The following is a 23,786-nucleotide window of genomic DNA, read 5'->3' on the forward strand; positions in this document are numbered from 1 at the left end:
GATTTGTGGTGTTTTTGGGGGGGGGGGGGGTGCGTTAGGTAAATTTTTTCAAGGATGAATTAGAAATAGGGCTATAAACTATTGGACAATATAACCAAATTGGAATTGTTTTTTTTCAAAATCATTGATTTGGTCCACACGGATTCATTAGGAATGGAAAGTGGATCGAACCACTCGTGAATTTTGGCCCACGATGGTCCGAGCTGAGGTCATGTTTATATGGACCGAGCCAATTGACCGGTAAAAAGATTTTGAAATAAGTCAAGCCATTCTAAGACGATTTAATTTAAGTTTCAAAATTTCAACGATGAGACAGTTTCAAAATATTAAAATTATAATTTTTGTTTGAAATTAGATTGATAAATTACAACCTTAACGTTTAAAATAAAATAGAAGTATGGAATTAATTTAGAATGAGAAATTTGGTCAATTGTCAATTTCCAAATACAAGCAATATGTTAATCATCCTAGTTTCATAATCTCATAGTTGAGACTTTTCTTCAATTTTTTTAGTCATTAATAAAGTATAAAAAAATGTTTTGTAATCATTGAGCTAGTGAAAGTGAACAGGAAGAAAAAATGTACGACTAAATTGAGGGTTTAATACAGGACTAAAAAAATCAATCGGAAAATTTCCGATGTTTAATATCTGTATCCAAAATTTTAATTGGGTGGTTTTTTGGGGGGGGGGGGGTGCGTTAGGTAAATTTTTTCAAGGATGAATTAGAAATAGGGCTATAAACTATTGGACAATATAACCAAATTGGAATTGTTTTTTTTCAAAATCATTGATTTGGTCCACACGGATTCATTAGGAATGGAAAGTGGATCGAACCACTCGTGAATTTTGGCCCACGATGGTCCGAGCTGAGGTCATGTTTATATGGACCGAGCCAATTGACCGGTAAAAAGATTTTGAAATAAGTCAAGCCATTCTAAGACGATTTAATTTAAGTTTCAAAATTTCAACGATGAGACAGTTTCAAAATATTAAAATTATAATTTTTGTTTGAAATTAGATTGATAAATTACAACCTTAACGTTTAAAATAAAATAGAAGTATGGAATTAATTTAGAATGAGAAATTTGGTCAATTGTCAATTTCCAAATACAAGCAATATGTTAATCATCCTAGTTTCATAATCTCATAGTTGAGACTTTTCTTCAATTTTTTTAGTCATTAATAAAGTATAAAAAAATGTTTTGTAATCATTGAGCTAGTGAAAGTGAACAGGAAGAAAAAATGTACGACTAAATTGAGGGTTTAATACAGGACTAAAAAAATCAATCGGAAAATTTCCGATGTTTAATATCTGTATCCAAAATTTTAAGACAAAATACTATTTGATCAAGCTTTAAAAAAAATTTTAAAAAAAACTCAAATCCCTTAAAATAGTTTGGTTTAGATTTCTTACATCATTTAAATAGTTTAATTTAAATTATTGTGGTGTTTTGTCAAAAAAATATCCTTTATCTTAGGAGTTGTGATTGTGTGGTGAAAAAAAAAATTATGGAAGCAATATAGCCATCTTAAATGAATACTATTTCAGAGATTTCTCCTTTTAATCTGATATTCGATGTTCAATGTTATTATGGCTCTTTTCTTGCATTTTACGTTTTCCACTACATCAACCTTCCTTTGACTAATGCTTGCAAGGGCGTTTCTTTTCCAATCTTTGAGTTCAAATATTTACCATAAAGTTGACGCGTTTTGGGTAACGATTATTTTTTAATCACATTTGGTTAAAGTTATATCTTATCCACACATTTTATCCGTAGAAACCGCAACTAATATTCAATTACCAAACATTTTCCTTCCTTATTTTGAAGACAGAAAAGTTTAATTTAAATTATTGTGGTGCTTTGTCAAAAAAATATCCTTTATCTTAGGAGTTGTGATTGTGTGGTGAAAAAAAAAATAATAATTATGGACGCAATATAGCCATCTTAAATTAATACTGTTTCAGAGATTTCTCCTTTTAATCTGATATTNAGAGAGAGAGAGAGAGGATATTATGAGGGAGATTAACGCATAAAACGGGCATTGTTCGTGGATGTGTGTTCGGGCCGGGTCGAATATCTGTAAATTCACCTCATTCACCAACCACCCCCAACTGCTAAATAAATTAATGAAGAAAAACAAGGCAAGATCTAGAGCCGAAAAAAGTTTTGTTTTCCTTGTATTTATATATCCCTTGAATCTTTGTCAAAAGGAAATTAATCTGGGGCCATTGGAAATGTTTTTTCTTCTGAAGTTGTGATCTGGGTTTTGGGAATTTCAGCTCATTTTTGTTGGTTCTTCAGTTTCTTGTGGGAGATTCTCTTAAGTTGTTATTTTTATTTTTTGAGATACTAAATTGAGAAAATGTGGAGGGACCCGGGAGCTCCTGTTGATTCTTATTATGAGGTCCGGCCTGAATGCACTGATGTTCCCAAAACCAAGTTCAGAATCAAGGTTTGTTCATTATTTCTTGAATGATGTAATAAATATTAATTTTCCCTTTTACTAGATTGTCTGTTCCAATGGCGTTGTGTATATTGTTACTGGAAAAGACACACACACGCACACACACACATATATATGATCGATTGCTCTTTCGTTTGATTCATTTTTCTACTATGGGTAAAGAGAAAACCATGATACTTTATGTCAAGATTTAATGTGGGTGTATCCAATTATCCGGATTTTCTTGTAAAAAGTACGGATGGAGGTTACTTTGGATGTAAACTTTGTAAATTTGTTTTCTGATGATATTCCCATGACGGATTGAACCAATGACTGAAGATGATGATATTCCCATGACGGATTGAACCAATGACTGAAGATGCAGCACTGACATTTCTAAAATGTGCTGGTCTTCATTCATCAGCTCAAGCTGGAAAATTCTAGACACTCCATGTTTATCCATTTCTTGAAGCAAACGTGGATCAGTCTAGAGAACTTGGATCAAATCATGTCCATCGCCATACTAGAAGTTTCAGCCAGCGCCATATATATATGTGTNTGCAAAGAGGTCGAGCACAGAATCAACACTTAAGGCTGAAGACAACAAGGAGAATACTTTCTCGGAGAATGAGGCGAATCCAAGATCTGATCCCGAGCAAGTTCAGAGGGTTAAAAGAGTCAGAATAATAAATTCTAAGGGTTGATCGTAAAAATTTATCTGTCAATGAATTATGTGAGATATTCGATCTATTATTGCACATTGTTAATGCAATTGTATACAACTCATTCTTGTGCAAATTGTACTTTTGATTTGTTCTAAGATAGTATTGTATTAAATTCTTTATTCTCCTTTATGTTCTTGTCTTGTCTTTCTTGGTTTTAGTCAGTCAAATTTTACATCTTTAAGTCATCATAATTATGCTGTAAGAGAGGAAGACATAAAAAAAAATCTCCCGCTTCTCCAGTTGTAGTTGAGATACTGCTACCCGCGAAAGACTCTCTCTCGATGGCTTTGCGTTAATTCTTCAGACCAGACCAGAAAATAGCAATCTGCTATCCTCTTAAGGTTTTACATTTTTCTTCGACATTTCATATCTTTCTTGGCATGTAAACAACATAATGAACTGGAAAAGAATCGTAGAAATTTGCTGCATAATAGTTTTGCTTAATTTTAGCTTTCCAGTCCATGGATTAAGTAACCAGACAACCCTCAGCTCTGATCTTGCATAAATTTGTTAACTGAAGTAACTTATATGAATGAGATAAAGATTAGGGTATATTTGGAGGAATTTTCTACGTTTTTCTCGTATAAATAAATTGAGAATTGTGAAGGAATGTGTTGAATTTCCAGTCTCGGATCCATTAATATTTATTAGGATCCTTTAAAAGTGGTCTTGCCCAAATCCACCTTCACCAAGAAAATTACTTGATGAAAAATAATTTGTAATTTCTTTCAGTTGTTTCTTTTGACAGAATCTTGTTTGAAAACTTTATGATAACTCCGGCTTTTCACCTAATACGAAGATGTGGATTTTGTTTGGTGGCCTAGATTCACAAAAGTTTTTCATGGCAAAGAAAGCAAAAGAATAAAAGAGACTTCAATGCAAAAGGTAACTTGTAAAGACCCCATCCCTACTGAAATCTCTCTTAGCCCATGTTTGATTTCGTTAAAGATCATAAATTTCGATGAAATATATGGTTAAAAAATTGATAAAAGTTGTGAATCCAAAGAAACGTGCTATTAAAATTAATTTTGATTTTGACTTTGATTTTTATCAACTTTTTAAACTAAATCAGACGTGCTTATTGTTCAAAAGTGATAGAGAGAGACATGCCGGCGACAACTATTGGTTGATAACACTTGATTAGTTGGGAACTTTAGGTTTTGTGTTGATGGAAACTTTTAGGACTAGTGTATGTCTAATGTTAAAAAAAAAAAAAAAAAAAAATTAGATATTTTTTATTCATTCATGCAGAATAATAGTGCCCTTATCAAAATGTCATTTATACAAGCATGTCCAGATGTCTCGAAATTTATGCAAAAATAAAAAATAAAAAAATGGAGAGAAATAGTGTCTAGATGGACTGGACATTCTCTTTAACTTTTCCTAATTTGGCAAGAATACTTGAATTGTTCAAAATTCGTTCAAAGAAGAAGTGAGATAATTTGGTAACACTTTTGAATAGAATATAGTGACGTAAATTAAAAAGTGAAGATAGTTTTAATTAAAAAAAAAAAAAAAAATGGAAAGCTAAATCTTCTGCCTAATGACAATTTAGATCAAAACTATTCAACCAGCTTCACTTGTGAACATTGAAGATGGCGCTCTTAAGATTTGAGAATGGGCTAGGACTCATTTATACTTCTTGAAAAGGTCAACGACCCTCACCGCAATTTTCCCATTTCCATTTTATGTGGTATTGAAGTTTTAACATTTTTCCCATATCTACACTAACTTCACAATTTAGTCACTATATTCATCAACCATTTGACCGTCAATATTTTTTACTCAACCTGCTCCATCTATGTTTTTCAATTTCGGAAATTTTTTCAAGAATCTAGAGCTTGTAAAGTTTTAATTACTACTAGACCGTATCGATTTTGAAGTTAATGACATAGTGACTAATATGGAACTAAAATATAATTTTGACTAAAAATTTCTTCGTAATTTTATTAGGTAAATGTGTTTTTTTTACGTCTCTACATGACATTACAATTACGTTACTATTTGATCTTTAGATTAATTGATATAGATTTAGACAAACGTGTTCAACATCTACTACATCTTATTCATCACCTTGTTAAGCAAGATCACCTAACGAATAGAAGTAGACAAACAGAATTTCATGCCAGTTTTAGCGGATGTGAGGATCTATTTGCACTTTTTGAAAATATTAGGAACCCCTACTGCAATTTTCCTATTTTATTTTATTTTTCTTCTTTTTCAGTTTACATAAGTTAAATGGTAGAGATGTCATTTTTGTCATTTTTTGCGACATTAACAAAAAACTGGATGGAAATCGTTAGGAGGGAACATTTGTGCAAACGAAAAGGTTGGGAAATGCAAAGGAATAAAAATTCAATTGAATGGAAGGGTTGAAGACGCACAATTTAATTTATCTTAAAATTTAATCAACTCTCTTGAGCAAATAACTTTTTTTTTAAGGAAAGGAAGTTTAATTTAAATTTTCATAGTTCTTTAACGTTACTAAGAGTACTAGGTTATCACTATTTCGATCAACTTAGTTGCATTATCTATATAATATGAATAATGCTATTTGCAGTCGCTCACAGCAACAGTCGCCCTATATGGCATACATATTGCAGGTGATTATTTGATACATTAATGAATAAAAAAAACTATCACATTAATGCATCAAATAATTACCTGCCATATGTATACTACGTAGGGCGACTGTCGCAGTAAACGACTGCAAATAGCATTATTCATATAATATACTTCTTTTGAACATTATTTTTGCTTGTAAGGTATGTCCTAATAAATCATGAATAAACTAGACCAAGAGCTTTGAACATTGACTTCAATATTGAGTTTATTGGGTCATTAAATTTTATTTTGTTCTTACTTGGTTACTAAACTTATATTTTATTTCAATAGAGTTACTGAATTTAAATATATTTTACAATTTTTATCATTCCATCCGTGTCTATTAGTTTTATCGACAAAAATTGTGATATGTCAATCCAGTTAGAAGCCGCATTTAACAAAACTACAATGTCACATTTTTCTTTTAGTTAAACTAACGGATATGACAAAATAATCAAAAGTTTGCATGTCAAAGCTTTATGGATGTAAATTCTTCTTAATAATAATATTAATTAATTGATTTCCATCAATAATAAATATAGGACCACCGGCATCTCACGAGTTTCCTGTTTGGGCGACTGATCAAACATTCTTTTTAGGAAAAATTGCAGCTGAGGCCCCAAATCTTAAAAACATTACCAGGCTTTTCCCAAATCTTTAATTTGTTGCAACCGTCATCCCGAACCTTTCGAAACGTTACGACAAAGGCCCTTTGGACGGTTTGCATCCAAATGTCTGTTAGTTGACTAAGAAATTTGACTTTGAACATATTTTTAATATTTTTAAAAGGTAAAATAGTAACTTTTCATTTATTACATTAAAAATAAGTTAGAAATTAAATTTGAAAAAATAAGAAATTAGAAAAAAAAAATACCCAATCGTCTTCTTCCCCCCACCCCAATATTTCTGCCTTCCAACAGCATTCATTTTCTCTCTCTATCACGGTCTGATCATCACGTTTTCTATCTCTAAAATAAAAAGATTGAAATGGATGAATGAAAGATACAGAGAGAAAAAGAGACAATGAGAGTTTGCAGAGACAAATGAAAATGTAAAGACTTTGTCGGAGAGAAGCTTTCAAGTTCAACAGCTGCGATTCATTTCTGTACATTAAAAGTTTTAATTCTCTTGTCGTCCATGAGACAAAAACTGTCAAAGAATGAATTATAATCTTCTGTATGGATCATCGAATTACAGCTTACCTGTTTCAATTCGAACCATAGATATGTGTATTACATTTTGATTCTTTGTCTTCATATTTCTATGGGTTATACTATGATTTGGGTTTTTATGGTTGGGGATGGAGGTTGAGGTGGAGGTGGCTGTGGTCGGAAGGTAGAGATAATGGGTTTCGGTTGGGGTGGGGGGAAGAACACGATTGAGTTTTTTTTTTTTTTTCTAATTTCTTATTTTTTCAAATTTAATTTCCAACATTTTTAACATAATAAATGGAAAGTTACTATTTTACCCTTTTAAAAATATTAAAAATATGATCAAAGTCAAATTCCTTAGTCAACTAACAGACATTTGGATGAAAACCGTCAAAAAGGGCCTCCGCCGCAACATTTTGAAAAGTTTGGAGTGATGGTTGCAACAAATTAAAGGTTTGAAAAATGTCTACTAATGTTTTAAAGGTTTGAGGTCTCTGCTGCAATTTTTCCTTCTTTTTATCAGCCCATTTTTTAGGATTTTATCCATTGCTCAAATCTATCTATCATTTGCTTCAACCTATTATTTGCTTCAATACATTTTTAAGTAAGGGTGATTATATTCACATCACAATTTTTACTTTTTAACAATTATTAACTTGTCTTGTTTTCCTTATGATTGTGCACGGTACAATTTCCTTTTTCTCACATGGGAAACTTTTTCTCCTTCATCATGATACATGTTTTTCTTGATGCTAATTATGGTGTGGATGTTAATTCGGTTCGTCGACTCGAACAGTTCACGACTCGGTTCTAAAAAATCTCGAACGAGCTCGACTCATGACTCGTTGGAACCGAGTCGAGGTTCAGATCGAGCCTCATTTTCAAGTGTCGCCTCGAGCCGCCAGTTTGGTCCGTGTCCTAGAAATAAGGCAGCGATAGTCAAAGGCAGCCTACCATCGAAAAGGCCGAAAGGCAACCGCAAAAAGATAGTTGCACAACTGCCTATTTGAAAGGTTTTTGGCAGCTGTAAAAAGGCAGCTTTTGGCAGCTGTAAAAAGGCAGCTTACCTTTCAAAGCAGTTGCAAAGCTATACCCCCAAAAAAAAAAAAACAACCAGCTCAGCTCTGCTCCGACAAACCACGCTCGAGCCATGATTTGTGGTGTTTTTGGGGGGGGGGGGGGTGCGTTAGGTAAATTTTTTCAAGGATGAATTAGAAATAGGGCTATAAACTATTGGACAATATAACCAAATTGGAATTGTTTTTTTTCAAAATCATTGATTTGGTCCACACGGATTCATTAGGAATGGAAAGTGGATCGAACCACTCGTGAATTTTGGCCCACGATGGTCCGAGCTGAGGTCATGTTTATATGGACCGAGCCAATTGACCGGTAAAAAGATTTTGAAATAAGTCAAGCCATTCTAAGACAATTTAATTTAAGTTTCAAAATTTCAACGATGAGACAGTTTCAAAATATTAAAATTATAATTTTTGTTTGAAATTAGATTGATAAATTACAACCTTAACGTTTAAAATAAAATAGAAGTATGGAATTAATTTAGAATGAGAAATTTGGTCAATTGTCAATTTCCAAATACAAGCAATATGTTAATCATCCTAGTTTCATAATCTCATAGTTGAGACTTTTCTTCAATTTTTTTAGTCATTAATAAAGTATAAAAAAATGTTTTGTAATCATTGAGCTAGTGAAAGTGAACAGGAAGAAAAAATGTACGACTAAATTGAGGGTTTAATACAGGACTAAAAAAATCAATCGGAAAATTTCCGATGTTTAATATCTGTATCCAAAATTTTAAGACAAAATACTATTTGATCAAGCTTTAAAAAAAATTTTTAAAAAAACTCAAATCCCTTAAAATAGTTTGGTTTAGATTTCTTACATCATTTAAATAGTTTAATTTAAATTATTGTGGTGCTTTGTCAAAAAATATCCTTTATCTTAGGAGTTGTGATTATGTGGTGAAAAAAAAATTATGGAAGCAATATAGCCATCTTAAATTCATACTATTTCAGAGATTTCTCCTTTTAATCTGATATTAGATGTTCAATATTATTATGGCTCTTTTCTTGTGTTTTACTTTTTCCATACATCAACCTTCCTTTGATTAATGCTTGCAAGGGCGTTTCTTTTCCAATCTTTGAGTTCAAATATTTACCATAAAGTTGACGCGTTTTGGGTAGCGATTATTTTTTAATCACATTTGGTTAAAGTTACATCTTATACACACATTTTATCCGTAGAAACCGCAACTAATATTCAATTACCAAACATTTTCCTTCCTTATTTTGAAGACAGAAAAGTTTAATTTAAATTATTGTGGTGCTTTGTCAAAAAAATATCCTCTATCTTAGGAGTTGTGATTGTGTGGTGAAAAAAAAAAATAATAATTATGGACGCAATATAGCCATCTTAAATTAATACTGTTTCAGAGATTTCTCCTTTTAATCTGATATTCAATGTTCAATATTATTATGGCTCTTTTCTTGTGTTTTACTTTTTCCATGCATCAACCTTCCTTTGATTAATGCTTGCAAGGGCGTTTCTTTTCCAATCTTTGAGTTCAAATATTTACCATAAAGTTGACGCGTTTTGGGTAGCGATTATTTTTTAATCACATTTGGTTAAAGTTACATCTTATCCACACATTTTATCTATAGAAACCGCAACTAATATTCAATTACCAAACATTTTCCTTCCTTATTTTGAAGACAGAAAAGTTATTTGATTTCGGTACATGTTTGGTCGGTGATTATTTTATAATTAATTTTGATTAAATATATATTTTAGAATTCATTATTATTATCCATTTATTTTGCCCGAATTCTTTAAATTTGCATATAATAATAAATAAAATTTAATTTAATCAAATATGAAAGACGCACTAATTATTTCCTTTTCCACAATTAGATTAGCTCGATCAAAACTTTCCTCTTCCAGTAGTAGGTTAATGGCAATGGATTTCTCCTGGTCAGACCCTGGGCCTAGTCTTTGACGGGGACAACGAAGGCAGGGCCCACACGCTTTATAGACCCAGTAAAAAGGACCTTTTCAATTCTGGGTCAAACTCAACTAGTCTTCTCGCCCGGCCCATATCCGAATATATTCTCAATTGATATCTCCAAGAATTAACTTCCTAAGTATTTTTGAATAGATTTTGCTCTCCAAACATTTGACAACATTTTTCAATCCAAGTTGCGTTGCCCCACAGAGGAAGGCAGGGTACAAAAAATTCCTGGCTTGTTAAGGTGTCTGTTCTTTAGAAAGTACAAGCTTTGAAGGGAAAGGGAGTTTAGGGTCCTGGATTAGCTAAGATATTCTATATCATGAGGTTGCGAGAGAAGTCTTTTCTTTCCTTTTTCTTCTTAATGATTATTGAGTTTGTTCAATGTAAGCTTCAAATTGACTTCTAAAACAGAGATTTAGTGGGCATCATGTAGCAGAAAAGAGGATATAAGTGTAAATAGTGTGAAAATTAACTTTATAACCATATTTTCTTGCATTTTTTATGCATTCAGATACAATGGATTGCCAGTGAGAGGCCTAATGACTGTCTTCCAGAACTGTGTTCATTCAACAAGGGGCTTTCTACTTTTTTCAGATATTTGAGTTTATTCTCTTCCTGTGGATCCTAGAAGTATAGATAGCAAATTATAGTTTGGAGAATAGAAGCGATCAAGTTCATTTAGTATAACTGTAGATTGTAGCCATATGTATTTTTTCCTTCTTTGTCCTTAAAATCTAGAGGACGGTCAATTTTATCACATAGACCAATTGATTGAACTTCAGGATTAGTAACAATAAGAAAGCCTAGTAAATTATTTACTTTTGTAGTCTAATCAGGCTGTGCAATTGTCTTGATTCCAGGTTTAACATCCTCCACATTTTGCATATGCACTATAGTTTCTGAGTGTTGTACACTTGTGTCTGTATGTTAATTTAACTAAATCAATAAAGATACGACCTAGGAAAAATATTGGCTTGTTTAGTATGTAATTCATGGAGAAGGTGACTTCCCAAAGTCTGTTGACCATCCTCCGATTGATGGGAAATCACTCTTGGGTATGTAGATTGTACGAGAATGACCATTTGCTGAGCCAGTTTCTCACCCATGCCCATCAAGTTTTCTTCCAGGATAGGTCTATTACATTCATATGGATACTCACCCGTCAAGTATATAGTTCATATGAGAATGACTATTTGTTGGGCTAGATTCTTACTCGTGCCCATCAAGTTTTATCCCAGGATAGGTGTATCACATTCGTATTCATACTCACCTTCTCCTATTATGAGGCTACCACTATTGATCTTGTCTTTAAGCCTAGGATTTGAATAATCCGGTCTTGTTTTCGATGGACTCTATTTATTCTTGATTTAAGCTTAGAAGTTAGAAACCTGTTTATTAGGTATGACAGCTGGAAATCTAGCTTGTTGAATAAGTCGAGATTAACAACCTCCGTCCTATAAAGATAATCCTATTTATTTTTTCACACAGATCAAGAAAATTTAGTTAATACAGTTGACATGGGCGGACCCAAGGGGGGTCACTTGACCCCCCAACTTTTGAGATTTTCCCTTTTTTTTTCTTTTTTTGATAAAGTCATGTTTGGTATCGATTGAAATTTCAATTTTAATCTAAATCAAAGTTAATAACATATTTTCTGGATTCCTTAACTTCTAAAATTTTATCAAAATTTACTAAAAATCGGATTTTAGTCCCCACCAAACAGAGATAAAATCAAAATAAATTTAAATTTTCTCTCTATTTTATTGCTCTATCGTATTCTCTCCTTCAAACCTTTTATCAAAATCTTAAATCTTCTAATTTTTTAAAATTTGTCTATAATTTCTCTATAATTATCACATCTACTACAAATTTTCACTTTTCAATCAAATTTTCAACTAATTAGAACCTAAATTTGCATTTTCTCCTATCCTATTTATGTATATAGCACATGTCTAAGCTGATTATATAAAATTTAACTTATATCTAATGAATTGTGTTTATTTGACTAATTATTAGTATTGAATATTGGTTATTTATTTTTTCTTTCGATTACTTGAATTAATTGTTTGTATCAAATACACAATTTTTTAAAACATAAATATGCATTTTCTTGTGATGAGCAAAATATTAAAAAAATTATTGTTCAAAATCAAATAGATGAAAATTATTAGCAAAATATTAATGAAGAAATATTTTTGAAACGTAAATCTACATTTTTTTGAGTCAAATATGAATCACTCAAAAATAAAAAATAAAAAGTATTCGATTTGTACAAAATTTGATTGTGGGCCCTAACTCAATTTCTCTGCGTCCGCACCTGACAGTTGAAACAATGAATTTTATTATCATTTTTCCTAATATACCCCTATATTAATGCAATCCAATGTTGACAAATTATGCAATGCAATGTTCAAGGTAATTAAACTATTCTTGGTACTAGTCATTATTTAATGCAATGATGACAATAGATGATGGTGGGCCATTTTTTATCCTCCAAATACAAATGAAAAAATGTCATGGAAGATGGAACTTTTTATGGTTTTCAATTTATTGTTCCAATTATAATTGAAAAATGAAGTGGTTTATTTTTGTGATAATAAAGCACATTAAATAGAGGCAATTTAGGAAACTAATATATTAACTACACTCTCAAATAAGAAACAAGATTATAATTTGGGACACAGGAAAAAGGAAGATATGACTATCTTTATGGGATGGAAGTAGTATTATATATCTTGCCAAATATACATTGAGGGTTAGTGGGCATTTCTTTTTATACTAGGATTTCGTTTAGGCATTCTTTTGAATTCTTCTAACTATTGTTTCCCTTAAACTCCTATTACTTGTCACCTGCTTCCTGTCCTGACACCACTTCTTTATCTACATAATCAGGCTGGCAAAACATTAAGTGCTCGGAAATGGCAAGCTGCTTTCTCTCCAGAAGGTCATCTTGATATAGGCAAAACACTCGGTCGAATTCAACGGGGGGTAAGATTTTCTTTCTTTTTATGACAAATTGCTACTTGTTTCCACCATGATAATCTTTCTATATTTTCTCATCCAAAAATGAATATAATCTGGTGAAGATTATTTTGGTTGATAAACAATCATCTGTTTTTTCCTTCCTTCCTTTTATTATTATTTTATTTTTTTTATGTGGTATTCTATACTGTATTTGTAGCAGTATATGTGCTTTCTTGCCTTTGTCTGCATTTCTTTTTGAAGGGATTCTTTTATCAGTTTTAGAATTTCAGTCCTGCTACAGTGACATTAACTTAAGTTTAACAGTTTTTTTACAGTGTGTGAGGTGGCATACTTTTTTACCTTTGATTTCAACAACACTTAAGATAATTCACGGCACAGATTTTTACACCTCATACAATGTTAACCTTAATGTATACATGGACTGTAAAAATAGCATTTTCCTTCGAATTTCCCCCCTTCTAGAGTGACAATCTGAACAACATTAAATTTGATGATAAAAATTCTTTGTTTTGCCTTGGATCAGCTACCATAGCACATTTCAGATCTTCTATGAACACAATAGAGTATTCTAATATCGAATTTGAAACTAATAATTATCATAATGTACTTGTGGTGAATAGGGGATCCACCCATCAATTAGAGGTGAAGTTTGGGAATTTTTACTTGGCTGTTATGATCCTAAGAGTACTTTCAATGAACGAGATGAAATACGGCAGCAACGAAGGTAATCTGGTCCTTATTTCATTTTACTGCAATGAATGCTACATTCAGGTAAGCTACCTAGCATGTTCAGATAAAAGACGTTATATTGATCATTACTGACCAGAACATATTCCTGCAAAAGAAGCGTTAATTGCTGTGTTAATCACTGTACACATAGCGATGATGATAAGGATATCTATCTGTAAATTCGAAAGTGGTATGGAGGTATTATAGAGAGAGCTGTTATTTTTGTCTTAAAAATTGCATGAGTTAGTTTGTTAACCGTACGTAGCTGTGCAGCTGTATTCTCCTAATAAACCTATCAATCTACTAAGATCTAATATATTCAGAGGATAGACTTGGTCCCACTATTTTTGGAGGGACACTTTTTGTTTCTCTAATAATAAGTAGTGGAAAACATATTTTTTTTGTTTGTCTGCATCATCTGAAACATAGTGTTCCCTTTAGTCTTCATCCATCCTTCTCCACACAATGTGCAAGATAAAAATGGTATTGGCTGCAAAATGCTATTGGGGTTGGGGGCGAGGTTGGAAAAAGAATTATAATCCGTGAGTTTCAGATAGAATATTTATCCAAGATATAAGACTCAATTTTACAGTTTGTTAGTAACTTATATACATGTTGTTCTGTTTCTCCATTTGGTCATATATTTAAAATTTAAGAATATTAACCCACTCCACTCATTTTTGCAGTCCTGATTTGTTAAATATATCTTATGTTATTTTTTGATTCGTTGGTTATACTTCAGAGTTCAGTATGCTGTGTTAAAAGACGAGTGTCGGTTAATGTTTCCCTTGATTGGAAGTGGTAAATTTATCACTGCACCTGTAATTACTGAAGATGGCGAACCTATTTATGATCCTCTTGTACTTCAAGAGGCAAATGTATCTTCCGCTGAGGGGATTGGTAATTGTTGAACTCTGAGCTTTCTTTTAATTACATTGCTAGTCCAGGGGGATAACGACCAATTTCTTACTTTGTATAACTTTTTAATGCGTTCAACCTTCAATAACAGATGCTTTCAATGGTTCTGAAATGGCAAAAGAACCAAATACTCATTGTACTATGAGCAAGAAAGAAATTCAGTGGAAACTTACCTTACATCAAATAGGTACGTAACTTATGTAAATTACACATGTTCTTTTGTTTTTTCTGTAAATTTTTCCGCTGATGGTCAGTGGGAGAGCTAGTTATTTGCTTAGATAATTCCTCAATTCAACATATATATGTTAGAGATTCACAAACAGAGAAATTTTTCCCCATCCTGATTTAATTACTGTACTACTGATTGTTGATGTAATACTCCCCATTTCACATTTTGAAATGCTTATTAGGCTTTGTATAGGAATTAAGATCACACCATAAAATTGGTGTCCTAGGGAAACTTCCACACTTTTCACGAATTACCCTTTATAGAAATAGTTATAGTGTCTATTTATTTCATTAATGTCCAAACACTTTCTACAAATTTAACATACTGAGGGTATAATAAGAAATTTAGTGAACTGAATTTTTTGTGATGAGAAGCAATTACGAGATAAGCTATTATATTGTAACCCAGTAGAACAAACTGGGAGAGGGGATAGTATTTTTCATCTCATGTAATGAAAATATGCCATACAATCTTTTGTTCTGTTTTTCATTTTGATGCCCTAGTTTGTGATTTTTTAATCTTGGTTTGACATTCGTTCCAGGTCTAGACGTGGTGCGAACTGACAGGACTCTAGTGTTTTATGAGAAGCAAGAAAATTTGTCAAAACTTTGGGATATTCTGTCTGTTTATGCCTGGTTTGATAAAGATGTGGGCTACTGCCAAGGTGGGTAACAAAATTAAATTCTTTTCAGGTATTAGGTCTCACTTAGCTCCTTTATCTGCTTCACCTATGTCTATTTGAATTTGATAAGACAATTATGGATCAAGGTGTTCAAAATGCAAAATGTCATAAATTGTTTCTTCTGTACCATTTCCTTGAATGTAATTAACTTGTGTCCTTAAAGTGGAAAACACAGTTTCATCAGTTCTCATGACACCGTCTTCTCTGGATGACAAATGGTAAAAGCATTCACTTGTTATTACAGATGCAATGACACAGTCTCCCATTGAAATTAACATCTAGATTCAACAACAATTTAACTAGGGAAGGTGTAAATTCACATTCTAGTTTATGCAATATTGATCTGCTTAATCCATTTTGATTTGAATACTTGGATTCAGATTTTGGAAATAGTAGTGCAAGTTTACATTATTGTTAGACGCTGAAAAATGATCACAACTAAATTTGCTCCTGCTCCCATGTTAATCTGGTCTTGATCTAGACTTTCTGGACTTCTTCGGAACACTTTGTATTATGTCATCTTAGATTCGCAGATCATTTGGAACTAGTTCTATATCAAGTAAACACATAAATGTGCTTATTCTGAACTCTATCGGTATATTGAGCAGGAATGAGTGATCTTTGCTCCCCTATGATAATGTTACTTGAAGATGAAGCAGATGCATTTTGGTGCTTTCAACGTTTGATGCGCAGATTGGTAACTTTTTTGAATCTATTTTCCATCTTTTATAAGCATTCCAAATGTTGTGCTTTCAAATTTCTATGTGTGAAGTCTCGTGATCTAAGAACTTCCCCTCTGTTACAAACTTATTATGCGAATCTAGAAACTTAGTCCTAATATTTTCTTTTCTAGCAAACATTTCTGAAATATATTAATTGACTTTTTTTTTTGGCATCCAAAATGTTCTCTGTTCCTTATTCTTTAAAGACAAATTAAGTTTCAACCTTGTCCTCGTACAATTTGCTGCTTAGATGTAATAAAAGCTTCATTTCAGCTTAGCCTAGAATATTTAAAAACTGTACACAAATTGAACAACACTTGCACATATCTAACATGATGTTACAAAATTGTGCCCTCGATTTTGTTTCAGTTGCTTCCCATGTATGATGTACCTTCAAAAAGTAACTATTTAACTTTGTATTACCTTTCTATCATCATTCAGGACCCATCAACTATTTGTATAATAATGTTGAGAGAAGAAGTCTAAAAAGTTTGATTACTAAATTGCCTCCCCCTTTAGATTTTTTTTTTACTAATGTCACCTATTATATAAACTATCTGCTCAATGCCGATGAATTTACATGTAAATGCATTCGAATTCTACATTTTTTAAGCACCTGATGGCATTGAGCATTAATTCCATAGAAATGCTACTTTTGAAAATATGTTACGGCATTGTACACGTCTAGTAATCTCCTAAGAAATCATCGACTTCCAAATATTTCTGTTTGACCTCTCAATCTTTGCAACTATAGTCCAAGACATTCTTCTCTTTCTGGTTGTAATTTGAAAAAGAGGCAGCAATTATAGTCGTTTAATTACTTTTGGCCCCTTGCTATTTTTTTTTGGTTGGCCTCAGAGATCTTGGTGTTCTTCTTTTAAGAGTGTTTTTATTGGAACTTACATAAATTTGGCTTGAAAATATTTACCGAGATCAAGGTTCCCCAACTCAGACTTCTTACTCTATTGCATCTATGCCCAAATTCACTGGATATTAGAATAAATATCTTTTTTGATATTATATTATTGCTGGAGAAAATTCTCCTTGGAGGTGCCCTTTTAAGGTAGAAGCAATTGACATGCCAGGAGAATTGTCATGTTCTAAAATTTGTTCTAAAATTTCAGAAATTAGAAGGAAGCTGGTAATCATGACGTATAATGAAGAAAATTGATTTAGCCCTTGTTTGAGCCCTATTATTTGGTAAAGAATAGATTTTGGAATAGTGAATTTTTGGAAAACGTATGGTTGACAAGTAGGAAAAAAACTTAGATTTACATGTAATATTATTTTATTAAGAGAATATGTGGTTGAAAATGAGTTTGGAGAATTAGTGAAAAATAGGGCTCAAAAAAGGCTTAATAATCTTCTAAAGTTGACCTTAACAGTCAAAAGAGCTAAAGAATGGAAAAGCACAGTGTTTGCGTTCATTTACTTATTGTGGTTTGGTGTTTAGGGACTATTTCTTAATTGTAATTCATTCTATTATCTGATATCATACCACTGAGTTCTGATAGATTTTTATTTGCTTTGCAATATGTCCACCTTTTTCCATCTGTGAAAGAAATATCTTATAGGCTACAACACAAATAAAGTTCTTAGGAGATATAATTCTTTTGTACGATATTTTCTTTTCATATGGCCAATTAAGTTTTTGTTTATTTGAAACTTTAAAGCGAGGAAATTTCAGATGCACTGAGAGATCTGTAGGAGTGGAGACACAGCTCAGCAATCTAGCTTCAATAACACAAGTTATCAATCCTAAACTTCATCAGCACTTAGGTATAGTCTCTACCCACTTTCTTCCACACTGTGTCATTTTATTCACCTTTACATTTGAATATTCTGCATTCTTAAAAAGATTATGAAATGTGCTTTCAAATTGAAACCCTGAACTATTTATTACGTCAGCTGAGATGAAGATTATTCCCCTCTAAACATTTCATAACATCTTTTCTTCTTAATTGGTAGCATCTGCAATGCATAAAAGTTGTTTCATCTGACATTTATAGTCAAATGTTTGCCAGATGGATGTATTGATCTGCTTGTGTTGTACGAATAATTATCATCTTTACATCATTGTCAACAAAAATATTTTTGTTACAACATTAACTTTCCTATCACTATTGCATCTGGGTAAACATCTTGTGTTCGACTTGCATTGAAATTATGTGTACTTTAATCTTTACAGTATATTTCCCTATCCAAACTTCATTTGAATTACTTAAGATATACATGTGTGTGTGTGTGTGTGTGTGTGTGTGTGTGTGTGTGTGTGTGTGTGTGTAAAAAAGGAAAAGAAAGAAAGAAAGGAAACCAAATCCATTACCTATTTACAAAGGGTGTTGATGTCTTTGTTCATTTTTCTTAAGTTCTTCTATAGTGTCTCGGCAGAAAAGAAAAAAAGAAGACCAAAGATAGAATTTCTCTTGATTTTGATGGTTTCATCAAGAAGACTCTTTAAAAGTCGTTGCATTGTAAATTTGTTTCTTGCTTATTTCCTTACTAATTTCTAGGTTCGCATTGAGAAAGTAACAGAGGTGTTATTTCTTATCTTGGGAACAGAAACCCTTGGTGGAGGCGATTATCTGTTTGCTTTCAGAATGCTTATGGTTTTGTTTCGTCGAGAATTCTCTTTTGGTGATTCATTATACCTTTGGGAGGTAATGTCTTTTATCTATAATCTGTGAAATTCAAGAGTATAGTTGTTATATACTTATATATTTCTAAAAGCGAATTTAATCATTTAATTAATGGAGCATTAACAAATACCTTCTAGTAATAGTTCTGATTAACTAGCTACTCACGTCAGCAAAGACTTATCCCATGCTTATCTATTTTACTGCTTGGATTTTTTTTTCCTTTTTTCTTCGCACAATCAAGGTCCATCATCAAAATAAAACTATCAATGCTCAAGTATTTTTTTAATTTCATCAACCCATGTGATTCTGCAAAGGTGAATTTGACTTGTAAACAAAGGTACCAGATCTGGTCTAGACGTTAACTGGGGTTGGGTCAATAGCTAAAAGAATTATAGATAATTTTAGAAGGCATTAATTGAATTCTTCTGCAGACTAATATGGTATTTAATTTGAGATAATAGAAGTTTTGAATTGGTTTATCAATAATGACAATAATACAAACCTATTCATTTTATTTTGCATGTCAGGTTTTTGCTTATAATACAGACACATTAGTGATTCCCTTTTGGACATAATAAACCTAATTCATTGCTATGATAAGTAGTTTAAGTAGAAGATGAAGTATTTGATGTCTTATTTTTCACTAATCATTTAGCACATTGTTATTTATGCTAATTTATACACTATTAATTTTCTTATTGTTCACTAATCATTTAGTACATTGGACATTTTTTGTTTGAAGGAATCAAATTTATCCTAGGTAAAAAAATTTATTATAGAGCAATTAAGCAATAAGATAGTTATTTGAAAATTAAATAACTATGGCAGCATTTTCTTTTAATACTTGGCTAGTCAAATTTTATTAAATTCTTGCCTATGCTCCAACATAAACTTTCAATGTAGCTACTTTACACTGTACTTTAAGAGTCAGGTTTATTGTTATATTGAGTGGGAGTTACAATTAAAACCAAATTACTGGTGGGCATAGAAACCTACGTCTCAGGATCAAAACCTGGAAGAAGCTAATTTTGTAATAATTTGGATGAACCAACCAGTTTAACAAAATTGGGTCTTCAGTTTTCTAAGCTGTGTCAGATTTGATAGTCCTTAACTGGTTCAATTGAGAACTGGTTGAATAGAGTTAGCTGGGATGGTTTGCAACTCGGGTCTTGGGTTTCCTGTCTGACCTCCCAGTGTGGTCCTGGTGGTTTGATTACTATACTTGTAAAGGAGACAATCGACAAATAAGATTAGGACCCAATAACAAAAGCTGGTTTTTGGCTAATATTATAGCAAAGCTCTCAGAAAGATTTTGGTTCTGTCGCATCCACTGAACTTTGCTAATGCTCCAATTACTTTCTTCAACATGCTTCTATACTGTCATTTATTTAGATCTCTGGCCAATGGTCAAAAATTTAGTTTCAATCAACGGTCGCTTTCAGATGATAAAATTTTTCACACTAATGTACCTTTCTTAGAGAATTGACAGCATCTTTCTGGTTATATCATCACGTATTTCTTGGTCTGAGTTGTAAGTTCCTATTGATTTTAGTTTTCTCATTCATTTCTTTACAGATGATGTGGGCCCTGGAGTATGATCCTGAATTATTCATCATGTATGAGGACCCTGAATTAGCTAGTGAAAAATCTGACAGATCTAAAGGAAAAGTGAAGTCTACTCGCCAATGTGGAAAGTATGAAAGAGAAAACATGAAAAGTGGAGGCAAAAGTGCTGAAGCCCCTCTCCCAATTTCTGTTTTTCTTGTAGCTAGTGTCCTGAAAGACAAGAGTACCAAATTGTTGACAGAAGCTCGAGGACTAGATGACGTTGTTAAGGTTAGCTTGATGAATTCATAAATTTACTGCTTTAAGTAAAATATTTTTTAATTAGCTAGAGAATGCATGCAATAAGATGAAATAAACAGCATTTGGAGCTGCCTGTCAACCTTTCTTTCAGATCAAAATCATTATTCTAAATGATATTGTTTTTTGTGCTTGACTTTATGCAAGCTTATATCATAGAAAATGATTCCAAACAATATAACTTCATGTCATTTGTTGCGACATATTCCTATAACTACTATTTTCCTATGATTCTCAGTTAATTGGAGTTTTCTCACATTAAAATTCTCAGATATTGAATGACATTACGGGAGACCTTGATGCCAAGAAAGCTTGCACTGGTGCCATGAAACTTCACAAGAAATATCTGAAAAAGGTATGATTTTTCCTCCTTTTTTTTTTTTTTTTTTTTTTTTTTTGGTGAAAATCCAAATAGTTCATTAATTTATATCGCCTCAAACGAAAGGCAAAAGGAAAAGGGGAATACAATCATTCCAACTACGACACAAACAATGAGGCAAAAAGGAAGCTGTCATATTGTGGACTACCTGATTTTCCTTGCAAGAAATAAAACAGCAGTAGCCACAATCAACATCGGCAATTAAAGATAAAATATCAGACAAGATCACTGCATTCAGTGCTCAACAGAAATCAGACTCGAGACTGCTCTCCACTTGAAGGGAGTCACATTCCACCATAGCAATCTTGAATTTGTGTTCCTTAGCAAAAATAAGGCCATCTCGAATCGCTATTTCCACTGCATCCTCCAGCCCAAACTGCCTGACCATCATCTTCAATTGTGCAGCTAAATCACCCTGTCTTGAATCACCGTCCCAGATGAAATAAAATTAGAGTCCTTTCTTACTGCGATGTCCTTATTAAGCTTAACCTCCAAACCTGAGGCTCGGGTTCCAGCTAATTGGATTTTCACCATACCCTGCCCCCACTGCTGCAGACACTCCACAATATCAACTAGGAAATTCTGTTCGAGGATTGCACCATGGACCACAGGGTTGCATTACCCTTATATCACTCGTAGAATGCATCCTTAACTTCCCAACTCTTGATCCCCAATATGTTGAGATATTCCAAATAGGGTATGCACATCCATTATCCCAATAAACATCCTATCTTGAATCACCGTCCCAGATGAAATAAAATTAGTGTCCTTTCTTACTGCGACATCCTTAAGCTTAACCTCCGAACCTGAGGCAGCTTTTTTTGTTCCTACCAGCTCGGGTTCCACCTAATTGGAATTTCACCACACCCAGCCCCTACTGCTGCAGAGCCTCCACAATATCAGCTAGGAAATTCTGTTCAAGGATTGCACCATGTACCACATGGTTGCATTACCCTTATATCGCTCGTAGAATGCATCCTTAACTTCCCAATTCTTGCTCGCTACTACCTTGAGATATTCCAAGTAGGGTATGATGCACATCCATTATCCCAATACAAAGGTTTTAGCCTGCTCCTCCATCCCGTCACATTCCAAACTCCTTTGGCAAACTCGCGCCAAAACAACACATGGAATTGGCCTTCATCTCTCTTCAACAGTAACCCCATAGCTCTTCAGATTTACACATGTAAGAATAGCCTCATTGGAGACCCAACAAAGAAAAGAGTTTACCTTAGGAGGCACTGGTAGTTTTCATGTAGTTATTTTCCGTCCAATAATGCCTGTGTTGCTGGAACTTTCTGCCAGCACGCATGCTGCAACAAACCATTATACCCACCCTGGACGCAGTACATTCCGTTTGCCTCAAAATGCCAAATCCATTTATCCAAGGAATGAGTGTTATTACCCAATGGGATGGACAAATTCTGAGCACTATCCACCAGTAAAAATAGTGGCTCCAACTTCCTAACATCCCAAGCTCCGGTCACCAAAAATAAATCACTTACCGTAGAAATTTCCTAATTTACTACTGAATATGGCCTGAAAGAACTCAGAAAAATCTTTTCCATCACCCTGCCACTTCAACTCTAGCTGAAGAAGTTCCAGAACCCATAAAAATGCTTTTTCACACCAAAGAATCTCCCCCCTTGCTGAGGCTGTCCATCAATATATAACAGAAGTTACACATTATGTGAATAATATGATTAAATAAACTTGACATATATAAATTTGATACCCATGATAGTACTTCCTTTGAGAATTCATGAAGATTCATGAAGATCTGTCCTATTTATGCTGTAAAATAGTAAAAACGCTGCCTTCAACATTCTAGTGCCATTGCTTAGTTTTTGTTATTTTTTGTGCTCGGATCGCTCCTCAGGTGCTAAAGAGAGACTTCTTTCCACAATTTTTTTCGGTTGCTTTTTGGCTATATGTTTGTTGTGGCTCTTTCCGTTCTGACCGCTTTTCACATGATTCTCTATTTCTAGGCAATATTTCTGTCAATTTGTAAGCCATTTTTATGTTGATAAAAATGTTGAGGTCTTTGGTAAAATGCATCGAAATGTGAGCATGATCTTTTCAGCTACAACATTGATGAGTTTTAGCTCATTACGTCCCTCACCCAGTTCTGTTTGACATCCTTGCAGGCAAAAAATGCATAGCAATGGAGGAAGTGTTCCCAAGATGTACTTAAATTTATGGCATTATGAGGCAACGGCGATATTTTATTCTGCAACCTTACTAACAAGCCAGTTGTATATTTCTGATGCTGATATGATCTGAATAAACATCTGTACCGTTCTTGGGAGCATATTATACCCGGGGATGCCATTTTTATAAGTGAAAATACCGTTCATTCTTTGCATACTATCTATCTATAAAAATTTATAACAGAGCTTTGTAATGTTGAATCGTGCATCCTGTAATCGTTGAATATAAAAGGAAAATGTGTGTACAATATTTGATTTGTTGTTAGTAATAAAAGCAACAGTTTGAGGATTTGTTCTTGTTCCCATATTATAATCGACATATTTTTACCTGTTCTTTTTAAACTTCTACCGTTAATTACTGATATGAAATATAAAGAAATGAAATGCATTCATCAATCGTTCAGCCACCATAAAGATAAACCTGTAAGATGCAAAACTGCAAAAGAGATGTAATGAAACACTTGATTAAAGATGTA

General features: G+C 32.9%; 1 protein-coding gene across 1 annotated transcript; it reads left to right on the forward strand.

Moving 5' to 3' along the window:
* Positions 1-1,999: 1,999 nt before the first annotated feature.
* LOC111395641 (TBC1 domain family member 15-like) lies at positions 2,000-23,602 on the forward strand. Its single transcript, XM_023021730.1, has 12 exons — positions 2,000-2,455; positions 12,847-12,942; positions 13,560-13,663; positions 14,411-14,568; positions 14,678-14,773; positions 15,357-15,479; positions 16,106-16,194; positions 17,893-17,998; positions 18,782-18,879; positions 20,434-20,694; positions 20,993-21,076; positions 23,248-23,602. Exons 1-12 carry the CDS (start codon positions 2,366-2,368, stop codon positions 23,260-23,262), a joined length of 1,320 nt encoding a protein of 439 aa, XP_022877498.1. The 5' UTR covers positions 2,000-2,365; the 3' UTR covers positions 23,263-23,602.
* Positions 23,603-23,786: the final 184 nt, after the last annotated feature.

The sequence above is a fragment of the Olea europaea genome, chromosome 6 (assembly GCF_002742605.1).
Source record: "Olea europaea var. sylvestris chromosome 6, O_europaea_v1, whole genome shotgun sequence".
NCBI classification, from domain to species: domain Eukaryota; kingdom Viridiplantae; phylum Streptophyta; class Magnoliopsida; order Lamiales; family Oleaceae; genus Olea; species Olea europaea.